We start from the raw sequence: 22,360 nt of genomic DNA, 5'->3' as shown, positions 1-22,360 counted from the left end.
AACCATGAAGAAATCCTTGGACTTCTCATGGGGAGAAAGGCAAGGCAGAGTGTGGTGGCTCTGAGATACCAATCTCTTCAAGGCAGGAGACAGGCAGGTACTTTTATAGAGGACTGATTGGGGTGACTATGTGACTGTGGAAAGTTCCCTTAGTGAGGGAGGGCCATACCCCACTGGTGGTGGCTGGATGGATGAGTTGGGTGAGAGGTGGCTGCAGATCTCAAGCCATCTCCTCAGGACACAAAGGCAGCAGCCACGCCTAATCTTATCTCCCCAGGGTTGAGGGAGACTAGAATGAAGTGTGGAGAGGTCCTGAGAGCTAGCTCAGTCCGATCTGGTTCCACTTATCTCTTTAGGAGTGTCTGTCCTTTGGTTTAGCTTCTCAAGAAGGTTCCTTGATGTGCCCCAGAGAATTTCTGGGGTGCTCTGGGCCCATAACAAGAACCACTTGGGGAAGTGAAACTTATGGAAGATGGAATGAGGCAACTGAGGGGGGAGTGTCAGATTTTTTTCCCCTCAAATCTCAAGAGACCCCCTCTCCTGGATGCCAAATTGCACATACTGAAATGATTTTGGGAGAAGGGGGCCTTCTAGCATCAGGAGCCCTCTAGTGCTGGACAGAGACTAAATGCAATCCTTTCTTCCCCTGTCCACCTCCAAAAATAGACACTTTTACTGGACCCAGAGTCTACTTGTTTGAGAAAAGGAGGGGCAAGGAGGAATGAGTGAATCTGGGAGGGGATGATTTGGCAGGGCAGACATAGCACAATCCAGGACCTTGCCCAGTGCACCATGGATTAGCTTTCCCTAAAAAGGAGGCAAAAAGGCACAGAGGACAGAGTGCTGGGTCTGGAGTCAAGAAGACTCATCTTCCTGAGTTCAAATCTGGCCTCAGACGCGTACTAGATGTGTGACCCTAGGCAAGTCATTTGACCCTGTTTGTCTCAGTTTCCTCATCTGCAAAATGAGCTGGAGAAAGAAATGGCAAACCACTCCGGTATTTCTGCCAAGAAAATCCCAAATGGGGTCATGAAGTGTTGGACATGACTGAAAATGACTCAACAACAACAGTTCCGTGACTGAGCAACAACAAAAAGGAGGCAAAGCAGCCCCTGGAGGGCTCAATCTTTGCCTTTTGGCTGGAGTAGTCAGGAAGTTCAGTTTATAGATTTAGAGATGATCTGGTTAACCCCTCCTTTTTCATATAAGGAAACTGAAACCTGGAGATATTAAGCAACTTGTTTAATTTTGTTATGGGGGAAGTGGAATTGGGTAAGGGATGACTACGGATCTCTCAAGCCATCTCTCTCTTCAGGACACAAAGGCCACAGTCACACCCAAAGTTATCTCCCCAGGGGTAAGGGAGATCAGAATGAAGGGTGAAGGTCCCATTTGGTTCCGCTTATCTCTCTAGGCATATCTGTCCTCTGGTTTAGTTTCTCAAGAAGATTCCTTGATGTACCCCAAAGAACTTCTGGGGCGCTCTGCGCCCTCAACAATTTCATACAGATAGCAAACAGCAGTACTAGATTTATCTGGTTCTAAATTCAGTGCCCTTCCCACAACCCCTCTTCACGTGGGCACCCTGCAGGGACCTGTATGTCTTTTGGCATTAATTCTAGCCATATCTAACTGATTTCTTTATAGTTGCCTACATTGAAATTTTCATGTGTGAGAGAGTAAGGCTATGCCGTTGATGTCTGCTGCGATGGTCTGTTAGGACTTTCCTTCTTTCTCACTACTGACAACATGGAATAGGCCTAGGTCCCTCTCCCTCTCCTGCATCATGGATTTTTGTGGTTATTTTATGTCTTTTTTTTGTTTTTGTGGGGTTTTTTTGAGGCAGTTGGGGTTAAGTGACTTGCCTAGGGTCACAGAGCTAGTGTGTAAAGTGTCTGGGGCCGGATTTGAACTCAGGTCCTCCTGAATCCAGAGCCAGTGCTCTATCCACTGTACCACCTAGCTGCCCCTTTGTGGTTGTTTTTTAGTCCTGTCATACTCTTCATGTCCCCATTTGGGGTTTTCTTGGCAGAGATACTGGAGTGGTTGGCCATTTCTTTCTCCAGCTCATTTTACAGATGAGGAAACTGAGGCAAACAGGGTTAAGTGACTTGTCCAGGGTCACACAGCTAGTAAGTGTCTGAGGCCAAATTTGAGCTCAGGTTTTCCTGATCCTATACACTGCAACACCAGTTGCCTTGCCAGATAAGCTTTGGACAATCTGATCCCACCATATAACCCCCCACCTCCACCCCAGGAGATACCCCATTTGCTGACAGCTCTCTACAGTCCTGGCATAGGAAATCCCCACCCCCCTTCCAAACCTGTGAAGTGAGTTTCTTTGAACCACATGGGTAGGGTGGGGGAATCTGACTTGTTGAATTGTTTTCCCCCACTCCGCATCTCATAACAATGCAGACTGGAACCCCAAGTGGAGATGACTCCCTCCACAGACACAGACCTTCCTTGTTTCAAGGACACTCTGCAAACATACAAACACATGCACATGAATGGCTCTTCCACTCCAGTAACCCCTGGCCCAGGATCACACAACTCTGTGGAGACTCTTTTATCCTTCCAGACGTGTTGAAGAGGGAGCATCCAGTCTCTCACCCCACTCCTGCACATCCCCCTTCACTTTCTGTTTTCTCTGACCCCAACAAGTCCAAAACCACTGGGGTTACTTATGAGCCCATAACCAGCTAGACCCAGGAGTCTGAGAATGCTTACTTTGGAGTCAGAGGACCTGGATTCAGATCTTGGCTCTGTGATCTAGGGGAAATAACATAAACTCTAGGAGCTTGTTTCCTCGTCTGTAGAGTGAGGGGGATTGTGCTAAATGACATAAGGTTCCTTTCTACTCTGAATCTTTGATCTGATGTTTCTCTGTGTTCCTTCCCACCAACAGGACCTTAGTGGGGGTAGGGGAGGAGAGTGAAAGGACAGAGGAAGAGGGTCTCAAATCAAACCACTGTTCCTCTCTCCCCAGTGACCTTGCAAGGATGATGCTGGGGGAGGGGGGAGCTTTGGCTGCTAAGTTGGGTGACAGCTGAAACACACCAGATCCCAGAGGAGGTAAATGCACAGCTTGAAGAGAAAAATAGGAGATTTCTAGTCTTTAAGACTGTGGAAGTTAGCACTCAAGTGGTTGCTGAACAAACTATTTTATTAAGGTTCATGTTGTTGAAGAATTTGTACATATACAAGTATTCAAAAACCTCCTTCATGAAAACAAGCCATTGGCTTTATCAAATTATCAGACCAACTGAATGGCTGCTGTCTGTAAATTCTATCTAGTCTGTCTAAAAAAAATCTAATGAGTGTAGTCGATAAATTAGAAACTTTAGCAAGAGTTTAGACTTTTAAGCACTTATTAAGGAGCATAAGAATTTGGTGAAGAGAGAGAAAGAGGCCCAGATGCCTACATCTACCTATCTCAGGGAGCCAGCATTTCTCATTCCACTCCCCATGAGGTGCTAGTGAAAGAGAGAGAGCCTCACCCCTTCTTCCTCCCAGAAGTCTCCTGTGAAAACCGGAAACATCCCATCCACATGCACACATGGCTTCAAGCTAATTGGCTGGCAGCTTTGATCGACAGTACCCACTAGCAAACGTCACTTCCTGACACCAAGGAACTAACCTTCCAAGCTGCATGGCTTGCCCTCAGATGCCTTCCCCTCTTGGAGGAGCTTTCCTACAGTATCTCTCCAGCAGGGGGCGTCACTCCAGTTGTCACACAACAAAGCCAAGAATGATGAACTGGTCTGTTTTTAACTCACCATTTTGAATAGCGGCCTTTTGTTCTTTCATATGGGTACATTATACCCACCATATAGGTAGGTATTAAAATCTGGGACTATAAAAGAAATAAGGGGGGCGGCTAGGTGGCGCAGTGGATAAAGCATCAACCCTGGATTCAGGAGGACCTGAGTTCAAATCCAGCCTCAGACACTTGACACTTACTAGCTGTGTGACCCTGGGCAAGTCACTTAACCCCCATTGCCCCGCAATAAAAAAAAAAAAAGAAATCGGATCTTTAATAAGTAGCTTCCTATCTCCAATCTCTGATATATGTCCACAGATTATTTGATTGTTCATGAGTGATCTTTTTTTGTTTGGTTTTGGTTTTGGTTTTGTAGGGCAATGAGGGTTAAGTGATTTGCCCAGGGTCACACAGCTAAGTAAGTGTCAAGTGTCTGAGGCTGGATTTGAACTCAGGTCCTCCTGAATCCTGGACTGGTGCTTTATCCACTACACTACCTAGCTGACATGAGTGATCTTTAAGTACTGTTACTTTCGTAGAAATACAGCTGAGGGATGGCTAGGTGGTGCAGTGGATAGAGCACTGGCCCTGGAGTCAGAAGGACCTGAGTTCAAATCCTGCCTCAGACACTTGATACTTACTAGCTGTGTGACCCTGGGCAAGTCACTTAACCCCAATTGCCTCACTTAAAAAAAAGAAAAGAAAAGAAATATAGCTGAGCCTTCTCTGGGTCTCAGTTTCTACTGTTCAATCCTTTCCACTTGTAAAGGATTAACAACATTCCTCACAGGAACATGCTGGAGGCCTCAATCTTTGCCTTTTGGCTGGGGTGGTCAGGAAGTTCAGTTTATAGATTTAGAGATGATCTAGTTAACCCCTCCTTTTTCATATGAAACCTGGAGAAATTAAGCAACTTGTTTTCTGAAAACCATGCAAATTGCCCTGTCCTTCCCCATCTTCTGTCCTGATGACCAGACTCATTTCTATATGGGCAGACATCCACAGCAGCTAAGGACCACTGGATCTTTATTGTGTATCCCTGCTGTATTTGGGCAAAGTAAACCTCCCTTTTCAAACTGTTCAGTGACTCAAGTGCCTCATTTTGTCTCAGTATCAAACCCTAAACTCAGAATGCTGGCATTAAAGCCACTCTCAATAGATGGGATAGTGGGTCGGGGTATTAGCTCATTGGGTAGACCACAGTACTGTCAGTAATGTTACACTCTTTGTGAATGGTGACCAAAATACACATCAAATAAGGCATAACATGTTACACACTGTGAAAAAGTCACAGAATCTCAACTTGTACCTGTATAGTACCTGTGACACCATCTCTGACAAGTTGTCATATTGCCTATATTTGAAATTCCGTTTATTGGGGCAGCTAGATGGCGCAGTGGATAAAGCACCAGCCCTGGATTCAGGAGGACCTGAGTTCAAATCTGACCTCACACTTGACACTTACTAGCTCTGTGACCCTGGGCAAGTCACTTAACCCTCATTGCCCCACAATAAAAATAAAAATCCAACAGAAATCCATTATATTGATCTTACTGCCTTACCCAGCAGATGGAGAGCTGAGCCTAGAGTCAGGGAGACCTGAGTTTGAATCTGCTCTCAAACACTTACTAATTGTATGACCCCTGAGCAAGTCACTTAAACTAATTTGCCTCAGTTTCCTCATCTGTAAAATGAGCTGGAGAAGGAAATGGCAAAGCATTCTAGTTTTTTTACCAAGAAAATCCCAAAAGGAGTTATAAAGAATTAGACACAGCTGAAACAATGGAACAATGACTGTCTTACCAGGAAACTCATTTATTAAGTTTTTCCTTGTGCAAGGAAACATTACTATTTTCTTAAATTTAAATTAATTTTTTTTTTTAGTGAGGCAATGGGGGTTAAGTGACTTGCCCAGGGTCACACAGCTAGTAAGTGTCACCTGTCTGAGGCCGGATTTGAACTCAGGTCCTCCTGAATCCAGGGCCAGTGCTTTATCCACTGTGCCACCTAGCTGCCCTGAAACATTACTATTTATAATTTCTACCCATTGATAGAATGTAAGCTCTCTAAGGGCAAGGATTGTCTCATTTCAGTGTTTGTATTCCCAGTGTTTGAAATAAATTAGGGGCTTGATATAAATCATTGATTGATTGATCATGATGTGGGATGGAATTTGGGGTCAAATTGATCGTGAGTCATCCCAAAAGAATTACAACTCAGTGACTCAGTTTCCCAAGTTTTATTGCAATACTGTGGGTGACCACAGGGAGGGAACCAGAATAGTGGAAAGGTATCTCTCAAATAGTGAAAGAAAAGATAGTTATGTTTATAGTATAGATAAATTGATTATCAGTTCTGCCATCTGGGTCCAAACCAAATAAGGCTGTCTTCCACATGCCAGCTCTTCAAGCGTGTGAAGCCTCTACGTTGGTTAATGGATAGTGCTTAGCTGGGTTTGGAATCAGGGAAAATGTAAGTCTTCTCCCACTTGTTAGTTCTATAATCTTGGGAAAGTCATTTAATCTGCTGGTCTCACCTGTAATAGCACCCATCTCCCAGGGTTATTGTGAGGATAAAATGAGATTTATGTAAAGTGTTTGGCAAACCTATATAAATGTTAGCTATTTCAACTTAATAAAGAACTTTGGGACTTGGCCGGGGCGGGGGGGGGGGGGGACCGGGTAAGTACTTCAGCCTAGAGTTAGCATGGACTCAGTTGCCCACATGAGGCATTTGCAGGATGTGTCTCTGCAGGTGGGAATTCATTCTAGTCCTCTACACAAATGCCAATGAAGAGGTCCTTTCCCCCAACCCCAGAACCCATAGTGTGTTTTCCTCTCCCCCACACCCCTACACTGGCTGTTCACTTTCAAAGATAGATATGTGTAAGCATTCTTCTAGCGTTGAGATTTAGGGGATTAGAGTGCCCCTAGGTTTCTTTTCTCTCCCATGAGAATTCTGCCTTTTGTAAGGCTGAAGGGCTCAGGGACCTTTGTCAGGAGCCCGAGGGGGGGTTTTTCAGGACCTTTGGCCCAACATCAAAGCTTCCTTTAATTGAACTGATCTGCCCAGGGAGCCTCAGGTCTGAAGGAGAGGAGGGGTAGTCTCCTTGAATTGGGTTTCCCCAGTGAGCCTCAGAGTTACTCCTGCTCCTTACCAACATCTCCCCTAAATGTGTGCATGAAGAAGGGATAAGCTTTCCCAGTTTCTTTTCATTACAATTCAAGTTAAGGGGGAAGGGAAGTAAATGGGAGATAATTATAAAACTCTTGCCTGAAATAAGGTTGTCAGAACCCCTGGGGGGTTGGAATTATTCTGGGAAAGTTGTGCGGGCAAAGCCATCCGATAAATTTGGTTCCACATTGCGGATAAGGCAGTCACGCTCTGTCCTGGCTTCAGAGTTCACCCGTTTCCTCTATGGGTAATTCTAGGGAAATGACCCTAGCTCTTAGGTGGGTCACTTTGTGGGGTTTTTATCTCTTATCTCTGGACTCTCTTCTCATTCCCGGTTCCTAGCCTTTTACAATCACCTGCCTCTCTTTCTCCCCTACCTCTAAATCTTACCCTGAGACACTAGGTCCTGATCTCCAGGTTTAATGCTGCAGGGCTGGGCTGCTACCCATCCAAGTGATAATGCTGCCATACTCATAAAACTGTACAGAGTGTAATTAGAAGGGGCCAAAGCCCATGGATCATGAAGGGGGAGAAGGTTCTATCTACATTCCTGCTGTGTTGTCAGGGAAGAGGTGTCATCCTTAAGCAGAGGGTCCCAGTTAGGACTAGAGCAGATAGGTGGGATTTAGGGAATTCCCAGTCTTCCATAATTTTTCCCTACCCTAACCCTTGTTTCCGGTCCCCCCCTCCCCCTTTCATTTTCTTTTTTTTCTGTTCATATCACTGGACAGGAACCCAGAAATTCTAGGCTCTAATTCCAGGTCAACCACTTGCTAGCTATGTGATCTTGGATAAGTCCTTCAGTTTTCTCATTTAGAAAATAGGGATAATAACTTTATCTGCTTTGTCTAGTTTACGATAGAACTTACCTGAAGAAGCTTTAATGAAATGGTAGGCACTAGAGCACTTGGCAATAAGAATTGACATATAAAATGGACGTTTTATATATATATATATATATATATATATATATGTATACATGCATACATATGCACACATATACACATATATAATATAGTTTACAGTTTTCATAATGATATGGGGAGAAAGCACATGGGTCCTTAGGATTCCTCTGTAAAGAAGTACACTTGCACAAATTCTATTTAGGAATAAAAGAACAGGTTTATTGGGGTACAAGAAAAACTGGCCGGGAGGAAGGTTTAAAAACACTTTCCTCCCTGACTAGCCTGGGGAGCGCCCTTTTATAGGGCTAAATTGGCGTGGGCAAAATGTCCCTTATTGGGTGAGGGGTTGGAAGTCGTCTGGTGGTGGGTTGGGGTAGTTTGATGATGGGTCGTGGGCAATCTGGTGATGGGTGTTAACTATATCCTGGTGGGTCTGAGCAGTCTGCTGGTGGGCGGTTTCTGTGTCCTCTCCTGGTGAAGCCATGCCTAACAGGATTACCTCATCCAGGTGGTGAGGAGGACTGGTGGTGGTCCTCAAACTTGCTCAGTTCCATCCCGTGCTGTTTATCTCTTTTGGGTGTGTCTGTCCTTGGTTGAGCTCAAGGAAAGGCCTCCTTGATCTCAGGGGAAAACTGGGGTTTCAAGGAAAAAGTTCCTTGACCTCCCCAGACAACTTCTGGGGTAACCCCGGGCCCATAATACTCCCATAACATTTATCCCTCCTTTTGATCTAGAGGTAACTAGGTGGCACAGTGAACAGAAAACAGTCTGGAGTTAAGAAGACTTAGGTTCAAATCCAGCCTCAGACACTTATTAGCAGAGTAAGTCAAATGACTTCCACCTGTCTTAGTTTTCTTATCTGAAAAATGGGGATAACAAAAGCACCTCCCTCCCTCACAACAGAGAGATTTGAGGATCCAATGAGACAATATTTGTAATGTACCTGGCCTAGTAGGTGTTTAGTGAATGCTTCTTTCTTTTTTTCCTAGATCTTCCCTTTTGTGTTCTTCTTTGAAGTGCCCTGAACCCTTTACCATATCTCCAATCCCTTCATCAAACTTGGATAGATCCTGGGTCTTTTGGGCTACACCTCTGCACCCCAACTCGCAGTCATCATTTCCATCTTGAGGTTTATAATATGGTCTTGCTGCCAACACGATTGAAGTAACTGGTGATGGGTGGGATGGAGATGAACTCAGACAAGGGTTGGAGAATAACTAGATATTATAAATGTTTATTCCTGCAGCTAGGTGACAAAGTACATAGAGTGCTGTGCCTGTCAGGAAGACTCATCTTCTTGAACTCAAATCTGGCCTCAGATACCAGCTGTGTGACCCTGGGCAAGTCACTTAACCCTTTTTGCCTCAGTATCCTCATCTGTAGAATGAGCTGGGGGCAGCTAGGTGGCGCAGTGGATAAAACACTGGCCCTGGATTCAGGAGTACCTGAGTTTAAATCCGGCCTCAGACACTTGACACTTACTAGCTGTGTGACCCTGGGCAAGTCAACTTAACCCCCATTGCCCTGCAAAAACAAAAAACAAACAAAAACAAAACAAAACAAAAAAATGAGCTGGAGAGGGAAATGGCAAACCACTCCAGGATCTTTGCCAAGAAAACTCCAAATGGAGTCACAGAAAGTCAGACATGACTGAAAAAATGATTGAACAACAAATAAATGTTTATCCACAATAATGATGAGAAACAGAATAATGATCTGAAGAGAAATCAGACCTAGGCTTGGAGGAAATACTGTACAGAGTTGGGCAGGGAAAGGCAGAGTTACAGGGTTGGCACAGTGACCCTAAGTATTTGCTCTTTGGTGATGTGTATTCTAGGGCTGAGTGTGGGAAGCACAGTGTTTGCAGTATGAAAAATGAATACCATGTGAAGTTCTTCATGGTGGAAGGGTCTTGTTTTACTCTCATCTCCTGAGAGGTTGGGGAAACTGCTCCATCGCTCACATCCTAGTTTCTTGTCCTAGAATCCCCACAGGCTTATGCCAGGACATCAGTTAGGTAAGGAAGACCTCGGAGGCCATCCTCTTCATTTTGTTGCTGTTATTGAGTGGTGTTCAATTCTTCTTGATACCATTTGGGGTTTTCTTAGCAAAGATACCATAATGGTTTGCCATTTCCTTTTCCAGCTCATTTTACAGATGTGAGGAAACTAAAGCAAACAAGGTTAAGGGACTTGCCCAGGATCACACAGCTAGTAAGTATCTGATGGTGGATTTGGACTCAAAAAGATGACTCCAGACTTGGTGCTCTCTCCACTGGGCCACCTACCTATCTTTCATTTTACACACAAAGAAACAGAGGTGGGGGAGGTGAAGCAATTTGCCCAAGGTCAAGCTGTGTGTGACAGGGTTGGGATAAGTAGTTTCAGATCACAGCTAGTTAAGAGCTACAATTTAGATCTAGTGAGTCCTAGTCCTGGGCTCTTTTCCCATAATACCATGCTGTACCTTGTGCCTCCATTTTCTCTCTGGATCATATTTGTTTTTTGAAAGAGTTCGAGCAATTCTCTCCAATTAGCTCTTCACTTATTGGCTGTTTTAAGTTACTGGATGTTAGAAAAATTTTGAAGTAAAGCCTGGTCTGGCCTTTCTGTTCTTGGGTCTCAGGAGGCATTTTTAGGGATTAAACAACAACAACACAACAACATACACACACAACCCCAATTAATCAATAAGCAAATTAACATAAGTGGACTGGGAATAACTCAAAACTCCTGGGATAAAAGCATTTATTTTTAAGTGGTTTTTCAACCATGCCTGACTGTGACTCCATTTTAATTTTTTTTTGTGGGGGAGGCAAATTTACTAGCTATGGAAATTGAGACAAACAGGGTTAGGTGACCTGACCAGGTTTCACACTGGAGGTAAGTGTCTGAGGCTTGGGATTTTTTGAACTCAGGAAGATGAGTCTTCTGACTCCAGGCCCATGCTCTCTCCTTGTGCTGCCACCTAGCTGCCCCAAAGGAGTTTATTATGGAGATCTGATTGAGAGACTTTTTCCAGACACTCACTGTGATGATTTTCACTAGGCTCTTGGCTCCCTGGCTTTGTTCCTAGATCTCCCCAACATCGACATCCATGAGTCGTAACAGAAGAGACAGTTTTAAAAAGTCCAGTGTCCTGCACACCTTCCCTTTCTGCCAATGCTCAGGAGGGGCTTTGAGCTGCTTTCTCCTAATTCCCTTAGATAGCAGAGTTAATCCAGGAGGAAGAGAGTGAGAGTTGGTCATCAGGGTGGAGAGGATACTTTCCAAGGGAAGGGTGAGAGGAAGGAGGGGGTGGGAACTTTATGACAACAAACCTTCTAAAATAGCAACAGAAGAACCACAGCCATCACAATAAGAAAAAACAAACCCAACATGCTCCTCACCCTAGCCTTGTAGATATGTTAAAAGATCCTCCCAGACTGCCCCTTATAATATCTAAGTCACTAAACCTATGTGGTCTAGAGAAGCAGGAAACAAGAATTGGGCTGCTATGGATTCACTTATCTGTACTTGTTCTTATAGCAGGCAATGATGACTTTCAGGTCCTAGATGTTCATTGTTAATACAGTTAGGATGCCCATAAGGACATTTGTAGTCTAAGGGAGATTACTGTGTTTCAGGGCCAGTTCTTTGGGGAAGTTATATTGGGAGAGAAGGCTCATGGGTAACAGAAAGGGCTGAAGGATTTTCCAAGGTTACATTAGTAACAGAAGAACTCAGAATCCTACATACCTGTTCTCCACAGACCTGGAAGGGACTTCAAAGGTCATCTAGGCCAATCTCTTTATTTTTTCCCATTGTTTAGTATTTTATTTTTCCCCCAATTACATGTAAAAACAATTTTTAACATTCATTCCAAATTCTCTCCCTTTCTCCCTCTCCACCCCACTCATTGAGAAGGCAAGCTATTCTATATATGTTATACATGCAAAACATATTTCCATATTACTTGTGAGGAAATGAGTAATGTTCTCTCAATAAGGATATAATAGTCACCACTCAAATTACACTCCTCTGGAACATTTGAGGACAAAGGTCTCAGTCCCCCTCCTTCCCCTCCAGCAAGCCAGTGATGAAAAAAGGGAGGATCCATTTGAGTTAGGGACTAGGTTAAAACGGGGCCTTCAAGCCCCCATTCTTTGCACCCACCAGCTGCACACTGGGGTGCCCATTCTTTCGAGAATGAGAATAAATGAGCCTTTGACACAACAGCCTTTTGAGTTCCAGAGAATTATTGAGCAGGAGTTGTTTTCCTCTCATTACTCATGTTGTGAAAGAAAACATAAGACTAAAAACAAAGAAACCACCTCAAGAAAAATTTAAAAAGTAAAAAAAAATATGTTTCAATTTGTGTTCAGATACCATTAGTTCTTTCTCTGGGGATGGATAGCATTTTTCATCATAAGTCCTTCAGAGTTGTATTGCTGAAAATAGCTAAGTCATTCATCTTACAATATTGCTGTTACTTTGTACACAGTACATTTCACTTTGCACCAGCTCATGTAAGTCTTTCCATGTTTTTCTGAGAGCATCCTGCTCATCATTTCTTATAGCACAATAGTATTCCATCATAATCACTTACCACAATTTGTTTAGCCATTCTCCGATTGATGGGCATCCCCTTAATTTTCAATTATTTGACACCAGAAAAGAGCTGCTATAAATATTTTTGTACATATAGGTCCTTTTCTTTTTCCTTTTTTTTTTTTTTTGTGTGTGTGTGGCAATTGGGGTTAAGTGACTTGCCCAGGGTCACACAGCTAGTAAGTGTTAAGTGTCTGAGGCCGGATTTAAACTCAGGTCCTCCTGAATCCAGGGCCGGTGGTGCTCTGTCCACTGCACCACCTAGCTGCCCCTCCTTTTCCTTTAAAAAAAAAATCTCTTTTTGTATACAGATCTAGTAGTCATATTGCTAGGTCAAGGAGTATACATGATTTTATAGCCCTTTGGGCACAGTTCCAAATTGCTTTACAGAATGGTTGAATCAGTTCACAACTCCACCAATAGTGCATTAATGTTTCATTCCACACACACACACACACACATCCCTTCCAACATTTGACTTTGAAAATCAAGTAAGAGAGAGAGAGGAAAAATTGAGAAAAGAAATGAGAGTGATGCGAGAAAATCATTGGGGGAAAAAGTGTCAACAGTGTCAAGGAAACACAAAAAAATACTGAAGAAAATAACACCCTAAAAAAACAGACCAGGCCAAATGGTAAAAGAGGTCAATGAGGTGGCACAGTGGATAAAGCACTGGCCCTGGATTCAGGAGGACCCGAGTTCAAATCCAGCCTCAGACACTTGACACTTACTAGCTGTGTGACTCTGGGCAAGTCACTTAACCCTCATTGCCCTGCAAAGAATTAAAAAAAAAAAGAGGTCAATGAGGAGAAGAATGCCTTGAAAAGCAAAATTGGCCAAATGGAAGAAGAGGCACAAAAATTCACTGAAGACAAAATTAATGGAAGTCTGCTGAAATTGATATGATATATAAATATGAGAGAGAGAGAGAGAGAGAGAGAGAGAGAGAGAGAGAGAGAGAGAGAGAGAGAGAGAGAGAGAGAGAGATTAGGGCACCTAGTATAGCTGCAGTATAGGCAAGCAAATGAGTGAACTCAGAGAGAAGAATATAAATATGGCTATGAGATGCTGTCCCTTCATTGAAGTCCTTGAGACCACTGTGACTTAAGGGCTAAACTGTGACAAAGTCCCAGACTAAGAGTTGCATCAGTTCTCAGAGTATAGTCTGATGATCCCTGGGGCTCTTTGAGACCATTTCAGAGGATCTAAAAGGTCAAAACTATTTTCAAATAATAAGATGTTTTGATTTATAGTACAGTAAACACTGATAGATATAACCTACATAAACAAAAACTCTTTGGGAACTACTTAATTTATATTTATTTATTTATTTTTTGCTGGGCAATGAGGGTTAAGTGACTTGTCCAGGGTCACACAGCTAGTAAGTGTCAAGTGTCTGAGGCTAGATTTGAACTCAGATCCTCCTGAATCCAGGGCTGGTGCTTTATCCACTGTGCCACCTAGCTGCTCTTTAATTTTAAAAAGCATAATGTTTAAGAACTACAGAGTTAAGGTAACCATGTTAAACACTAAGGGAGAGAAGATCGGGACTATTTCTTTTATTTGTTTCTGTGTTTTTCCTACCTTTAACAAACATGTTCTCTGTTAAAAGTTTTATCAGTTTGTAGAGCAGCATGGACGATCGCTCCAAAAAACATCCAAATAATGCCATAGGAAAATGCCTGGAGCAGCAAAACTCACAGAAGAATGTGCTGAAATCATCTTCTAACCAAGAACGGCTTGGAAGGTCAGAAGGAGGGAGCTGCTGTGCTGATACAGGCGTTGATCCCAACCCCACAGTCACCCTGACACAGATCCAGTCCCAGGAAGGCCTCTCCAGAAAAGCAGACCCCCAGAGCCTCTGAATCAGCTGAAGCACCAGTGTTGTCTGGAACTAAGCTCACAGTCTGGTGAATGGGCTGAGCCCTGGGCAGGGGGGAGACTACAGGGGTCTATACTGGTAGACCCCTGGTAGAGCATCATGGCAGGGAATTAGAATGCTTAGAGAAAGACATGAACTGCATTTGGATATACCTAGGGGCTGAACTCTGGCTGAGTTCTGAGTCATTAAAGATTAAGAGAGAAGATGCTTCAAAAATTGAAGCTAGTTCATGGAAGCTCAGATTTGAACCACATATTACAAAGATGAAGAACCTGAGGCCCAGAAGCAACTTAGATGATGAAGATTACAGAGACAGTAAATAGCTAAAGCAGACTGAATATCCAAATCTGATGACTCTGAGCACAATACTATTTCTACGACATCACATTAGAGCCAAACTGTCAGCCACAGCTGGTGAATCAATCCAGTGTCTCTTGAGGACCCATGAACTTCCTTTGTGTGTTTATGCTTATATTTGTGCTGTTGTTCAGTTGTGTCCAACTCTCTGTGACCCCATTTGGGGTTTACTTGGCAAAGGTACTGGAGTGGTTTGCCATTTCCTTTTCTAGCTATTTTTTTTTTAGTCAGGCAATTGGGGTTAAGTGACTTGTCCAGGGTCACACAGCTAAGTAGGTGTTAAGTGTCTGAGGCCGGATTTGAACTCAGGTACTCCTGACTCCAGGGTCAGTGCTCTCTATCCACTACACCATCTAGCTGCCACCTCTAGCTAATTTTACAGATGAGGAAACTGAGGCAAACAAGGTGAAGTGACTTACCTGGGGTTGCATAGCTAGTAAGTATCTGAGGTAAAATTTGAACCCAGATCTTCCTGACCCTAGGCTCAGCACTTTATCCACTGTGCCACCCGGTGGCCCTTACATTTATGTACCTCTGTGAGTATTTTTTTTTTTTTAGTGAGGCAATTGGGATTAAGTGTTTTGCCCAGGGCCACACAGCTAGTAAGTGTTGAGGGTCCCAGGTCGGATTTGAACTCAGGTACTCCTGACTCCAGGGCCGGTGCTCTATCCACTGCGCCACCTAGCTGCCCCAAGAATTCTTTTAAAATACTCACAGAGGGGCAGCTAGGTGGCGCAGTGGATAGAGCACCGGCCCTGGAGTCAGGAGTACCTGAGTTCAAATCCGACCTGGGACCCTCAACACTTACTAGCTGTGTGGCCCTGGGCAAAACACTTAATCCCAATTGCCTCACTAAAAAAAAAAAAAAAAAAAGAATTCTTACCTTCCTTCAAGGCTCAGCTGAAGTGTTGCCTCCTCTACAAAGCCTTCCTTATATTTCCTGATGAAAGTGTTTTTTTCTTGTAAAATTTTCCCATAACACATCTGGCTTTTTCACTTAACACCAATTATTTTGTTTTATATGTATCCGTGTACATGTCATAGTCTCCTACTGGTTAAGTATAAATTTACTGAGGGCAGAAATCTTAATTATTTTATTGTAATTGTATAATTATTTTGCATCCCTGGTGCCTAGTACTGTGTCCCTATATATAACAGATGTTTATAGTTACTATTTATGAATTATGTGTGTGGGGAGCAAGGAAGTGGGTGTTCAGCTGTGTTTTTCTGAAACAACAGTGACCTCTGCTGTCCATGCTCACCGCACAAAGGCAATGACAGTTGATTCCATAAATTCTGTTGTGCATTGGCTTTCCCAAATCTTCTTCTATTAGTAACTGGAAGACTATAGCTAAAATTTCTCTTGTAAATTCTACTAATTCTTTCCTCTCAATTGGCTGTGGAAACCAGCAAGTTGTGGTTCAAAGAGATAACATTTGGAGAGTTTAAGGCCAATTTCCTAGTTTCCTCCACCCAGCCCAAACCCTCCTCTAACTGTGCTCTGTGAATACTGTCGTTCATTCTCTCTGTATTACTCGGATGGATCTTTACTGGGTAGCAGAGGTATGTTTAATGAACCAGGATGTTTCCAAGCTTCTTACGCAGTAAGCACTCCTCCCATCTCCCAGACCTGCTTACCTTCATTATGAGCTATGAGAACCCTAATCTGTCAAAGAAACTTCTACTTAACAAAATATAGATGTGATTGCTCCAAATCCATTGTGGAGGTACACCTTTGGTCTCTGATAAGGGTTCCCTGTGGGCAGATTGCTGGGTGATGATTAGACCTATTTTGCCCCGTGGGTTATCATAGCAACCAGGAGGTGGGGGTGGGCAGTAGCTATCTTCCTTGGTTAGTAACCAAAATGCTCCAGTGGGCAGGTGGTTAAAGTTTAATCAGCCACTGGTAGGAAAGGGGAGTAGGGGGTGCCACCTTTACTCTTCCATTTGCAAGTGTGGAGTGGGACTGTGTAGCTCTGTGACATTACTGTGGGGGGCTATGATGACTTTGCATGAGAATTGTTCCTGGAATGGCAGCCAGCTGTGGAGCCCACAGCTGGTATTGGTACTAGGCATCCCTCAGATAACTCTCAACATCCTGTCCCTGGTCTCCAATGGGGTGGTCATCATAGTCATCTTGGCATCCCATGATCTCCACCACCCCATCTTCATGCTCTTTGGCAACCTGGCGTTGTCAGACCTCTTGTCCAGCTCATCGGGCCTCTGGATCTCCGTGCTATTCCTGACCCATCCAGACAATACCATCCGTGGTTCCCGTGATCTGCTGGTACCATATGCCCTTTATGCCACCTCCATCCTTTCCACCATCTACAACCTGGTCAGTATTGGTATGGAGCGGTACCTGATGGTGGTGGGTGGGGGACTGAGGGCTCCAGCCAGGGTATCCAAGAGAAAAGTAATGACTGTGGTCTTGGCTAACTGGGCCCTTGCAATCACTCTGGGTTCACTACCTCTGCTGTCTTGGAACAGCCTGGACAGTGGTTGCCAGCCTTCGGAACTCTATGGTCCCTTCTGTATAGACTACCTCATCTTCATCACCGTCCCTCACTGTGTGGCGGCTTTGGCTCTGCCCCTTTTCAGCTACCTGAATATTGTGTTGGTGCTGAAGAAGCAGGAGGCTGCCATGGAGAGTCATGGAGGAGGGGGGTCCAGATCAGCTGAGGTTCCAGTGATCCGAACCAGCATTGCTATCTGGCTGCTGACTCTGGCTTCCTACGCTCCCTTCTTTGCTGGTGTTCTGGTGGATGTGGCTGCCTGGCATTGCCCTGAGGATCTATATCCTGGCTTCTTGGTGTTCCGAAATGTGACGGCCATTATGATCACCCTTAATGCCCTAGGGAACCCTGTGCTTTACACTCTCAAGGTTAAGAGTCTGGGCAGCAAGTTTCTTCTCCTGTTCTCTAGGTGCTCTCCCAACAACCAGATCCAAATGCAAGACATTAGGGATGTTAGGGACATTTAATCCCCAATGACCATCCCCTCTCCCAAAACTGGATACTGCCAAGCAGAGAAGGGGGGGGTGGTATCATCTTGATTAGATTCATTCTGAGGCATGGAATGAAGTAGAGGAGGAGAATCCAAAGTGCGTATAATGCACAGGGGAAAAATTTAAATTGTCTTGGTAGGATTTCATAATCACAACTAATCTTTCTCATAGTGGCAGTGGGATAGGGATCTGTGTGCTTTTCCCCTTGCTATTGAATAGTCCATTTTGGTTGTGTAGGCAGCAGGGACGGGTGAATTTGAATATAAAATGAGAAGGATTTCAGTCACTTAGGAGAAATCAGGCAGGTTGTTTCATCATTTTGATGGCTGCTACAGATTCGTTTAAATAAAGACTTGCAGTGTGTGCATGACTGAGAGAGACAGGGAGCCTTCAGGATTATTGGCATAGTGGCCTGGAGTCAAGGTCACTTTAACTTTATGATGGAGAGTGAGAAGACAGGGGGAGACAGTAGGGGAATGGATCTTTCCATATATCCTAGATTCTCCTAGAGAGGACCTCTTCTCACTTCTGCTTTGAGGCAGAGACTGTTGGTCCTGGTTCAGCACTCGAGGGGGTGGACAGCTCCCATCTCACCAGCTAGGCTGGAGGTGCTGCAGGTTTGAGTTCTGAAGTAAGCCGAAAGAGATGCCTGAGGTACCCCGCACTTAGGCAATATTCCTCTCCACTCCTAGCACTTTCAGGAAGGGGCTTTGAAGGAAAGATGGAGGAAAGATGTCTCCGGGATTGAATGGAGGAGGGAGGGAAATGGGAAGGGAAGTATGTTTCTCCTGAACAGATGCCTTTCCTTTTGTTTGTTATCTCTAGACACTCACCCTAGTATTTTTCACTCACTCTGCCAAGAATAAATTTACTTCCTCTTGATGAAGTTGCTCAGCACACTCCTTGTACCAGTTTGAGGAGCTTTTTTTCTCAACTTGATTAGGTGCCAGACACTAGGGTCAGAAAGCCCTCCAAGACAGGGATGAAGGGAACACAACCCAAATCAAATTGCTCTGGGCCAATGTGAATCCTGGGAATTTACACTGAAGAAACCAACTATATTTTATTGATGGGAAGATGGAGGTTAGATTTGGTGGTGCCCTCAGTCAAGAGGGCAAAGCCAAATACTAGTCTCTAGGACATTTTGTCTCAATCTCCCAGCCCTCCCATTCCCTCCCCTCCCCTTCTCCCATGCCCATACAAGGGATTTCTCTCCTTGGTTGGGATGGGGGAGGGCACTGGAACTCAGAGACATGCCAATGGGGCAAATCACTCTTGGCCTTTCCACCCACTCCTATGTATGCATGTATTTATTTATTTGGGGACCTGACCTGTGACTTCATTGGTGCAGGGAGGTCCTGGTGAGGAAACTCTATTCAAGCAGATTGGCACCTTCTTGGCATTTACAGTCTAAGTTTCATGAATTGAAGGGTTAAATAAGTTGTCCCATGTATCAGAGGCTGGACATAGATCCAGATCTAAGGTCAGTTTTCTAGACACAACATCTAGTAAAAACAGGTTCCAGGCAAGTCAAGACATCACCTTATCATTGATCCTCTCTGATCACGGACAACAACAGGAGGATGAAACAGAACTATTTTAGCCACAAAAGAGCCATCTAAAGGGAAATGAATGGGATGGGAGAATACTAGAATTCCTGTAGGGAAAGGATTTTGGAGGTTGTGTAGTTCAAATCCCTTCTTTTTATAGAATATGAAAGTGAGCCCCAGAGAAGATATATCTCTCTAAAATTGGCCCATGATAACTCTGGGGGAGGCTTCGGGCACCCCATTAAAGTTCTTAGGCAGGAAATAGCAGGATTCACATCCAGGTCTTCAGCTTGGCACAGTCAGTGTGCTTTTCACTATAACAAAACAACAGTCCTTCCTTTAAGTCTTTAGTGACAAGTTTTGTTTGCTTTTAAAACAGCCAGTGGAGGTTTTCAGCTCAGCCTTTCCAAACTATTGCCCTCTCTGATAGATATCCCTCCAAACCTAGAAGCCTAGGGATCCAAAAAGTGCCAATGACTGGGGGATGTGACAGTCCCCGTTTGCTATACCCCAAGGAAGGCTCAGGGCTAAACTTGAGCCTCAGCCAAAGGAGCCCAAAGGTGTATCATCTAAAAGGCTGGAGAGAGGAGAAAACAATGGGTCAGGAGGGATGGGTGGGCATGAAGGTCAAGTTGCCTGAGCGCTGCATGGGAACAGACCTGATGGCAGAAGAGAAAGTAGCTACCCAAGCATCTCTAGTATCTACTCTGCACAACAGAGATCATCACTGATTCTTGCAGATGGTGAGTGTTCCCTTGGATAACTTTCTTGTCTTCCAAGGAAAAATCACCAAGGCTTTGTCTTCTGCTCTAGTCATGCTCTCAGTTCCTATATTCCAGTCCCTCTTGGAGAGGGGGCAGAAAAGGGGCTATGGAAGCATAGAGGTGCCACCCTATGTGGGAGCAAATAACCCAGAAGGAAAGACCCGAGTCTCTATTTCTTGCCCACCTTCATCCCTACACCCTCCATATTGTCTTACTCCACCTCAGTTTCCCCAAAAAGTTGATTGAAGAGGAGGGACTCATGGGAGCTGTCACCAGTTCAAGAAGGAAAGGCCCATGTCAGGTGGCCAGTTGTGACAGTCACTTTTGTTGCTTTTCTGACTGGCACACCCAAGCAAAGAAAGTCCAAGGAGTGTTTTCACCAGGCTAGATGTGCTTGCTTTGGTTTCAGAGTCCCAGAAACCTCCCCCAAATATCTCTCCAACATGATCCCTTCTCTCTTCTGATACTACCATTCTAGTGCTGGCCTCCCTCCCCTCCCCTCAATTATTGCAATAAGTGGCTTGTGGGTTTGCCTTTCCTCAAGGCTCTCCCTACTCTAATCCATCCTCCATTTAAACACTAAATGACTTAAGTGATTTTCTTTTTTCCTTTTTTTTTCCCTTTTTGATGAAGCAATTGGGGTTAAGTGACTTGCCCAAGGTCACCCAGCTAGTAAGTGTCAAGTGTCTGAGGCCGGATTTGAACCCAGGTCCTCCTGAATCCAGGGCCAGTGCTTTATCCACTACACCACTTAGCTGCCCCTAAAGTGATTTTCTTACAACACAGTTCTGATCCTGTCAAACCCCTCCCCAACCCAACTTTCTAGGCTTCCAATTGCCTCCAAGAGCAATATTCTGTTTGGAATTCAAAGCCCTTCATGACCTACTTCTTTTCTACCTTTCCAGTCTCTTACACCTTATTCCTGTATAAGTACTTTTCAATTCAGTGACACTGGCCTCCTGACTGCTCCACAAATAAAACACTCCATTTCTCATCTCCTGACATTTTCTCTGGCTGTCCCCCATGCCTGGAATACTTTCCCTCCTCCACTCCAACTACTGACCTCCCTGGCTTCTTTAAGTCCCAACTAAAATCTCACTTTCTATTGGAAGCCTTCCCCAATCTCTCTCGCGCCCCCCCCCTTTTTTGCAGGGCATTGAAGGTTAAGTGACTTGCCCAGGGTCACACAGCTAGTAAGTGTCAAGTGTCTGAGGCCAGATTTGAACTCAGGTCCTCCTGAATCCACTTCGCAACCCCCCCACACCTCTCTTAATTCCAGTGCTTTCTTTCTGTTATTTCCTATCTATTCTGTATATAGCTTACTTTGTATATATTTGTTGGCATGTCTCTCCCTTAGATTGCAAACTCCTTGAGGGCAGGGACAGTATTTTACTTCTTTTTGTATCTCAAGCACAGCACTTAGCACATAGTGAATGCTTAATAAATGCTTATTGGTTGATTGATTGGAGAGGGTTCGATGAAATTCAGTTTCATGTAAAAACATATGGAATAAATATGTAAATCATGCTCTAAACTGGTGCAGGGACAACCCTCTACCGAAGACCGGTGGAGGAAGCTTAGGGATTGGCTTCCCTGCCCTGATCTTTTGGCTGAGTTCTTCCAAAACGTGATCTTGGAGAAATCTAGATCATGGGATTTAGAGATGGAAGGGGCCTGAGAAGTTAGTCCAACGCCATTTTATAAAGATTTTCTTCCACCACAATGTCCAGAAATTTCATCATCTAGCAAAGTGACATCGACTCTGAAACACAGCTCCTCAGCACTTCATGCTGCTCGCCCACCCCTACTGGAGAAGGTGAAGGGTGAACATAGGGGAGCTTCTCTCTGGTTCTCCTTTTAAGGAGGGGGCCCAGGGCAGTCACCTCATCATTTCTCACCCTGGCTGCAGGACTTCATCATGCCCTTGCTTCAGGTACCTTCCATTCTTTTCGGCTTCTTTTTGTGTGCTGTCTTTCCCCATTAGATTGTGAGTGTCTTGAGGGCAGGGATTGTCTTTTGTCTTTGTTTCCCTAGCTCTCACCACATGGTAGGCGCTTAATAGATATTTACTGACCATTGACAATTGTCCATCTCAAGATCCTACGAAACCTATTAAGTCTCCCCATGCCCCACAAAATTCCGGAGAAACTCGCCTACTCCTAGAGATCCACGTGGTCTTTCCTTCTACCCCCGCCTACCCACATGCAGCTCGAATACTTGGAGCTGTACTACCTGGGTCTAGTAGGAGGAGCGAACGAGGATCGATTAGTCAGGCCTGGCTGTGGCCTGGGCTGGGCCCGGATTGGAGGGTTCTGAATACACTTCCGGACACGCTCGCGATGCACCCTACTTAGGGGGCGTGGCGCGGG

At 44.5% G+C, this 22,360-nt stretch overlaps 1 protein-coding gene across 1 annotated transcript; it reads left to right on the top strand.

Annotated features, from left to right (window-relative positions):
• Window positions 1-16,672: 16,672 nt before the first annotated feature.
• Window positions 16,673-22,345, top strand: LOC122754768 (lysophosphatidic acid receptor 1-A-like). The gene is made up of 3 exons (XM_044003230.1): window positions 16,673-17,554; window positions 21,738-21,807; window positions 22,089-22,345. The coding sequence occupies exons 1-3, from the start codon at window positions 16,673-16,675 to the stop codon at window positions 22,343-22,345; spliced, it is 1,209 nt and encodes a 402-aa protein (XP_043859165.1).
• The last annotated feature ends 15 nt before the right edge of the window (window positions 22,346-22,360 follow it).

The sequence above is a fragment of the Dromiciops gliroides genome, chromosome 4 (genome assembly GCF_019393635.1).
Source record: "Dromiciops gliroides isolate mDroGli1 chromosome 4, mDroGli1.pri, whole genome shotgun sequence".
NCBI lineage: Eukaryota > Metazoa > Chordata > Mammalia > Microbiotheria > Microbiotheriidae > Dromiciops > Dromiciops gliroides.
Note: the sequence above shows the minus strand (reverse complement) of the source record. Positions and strands in the feature narration are given on the sequence as shown.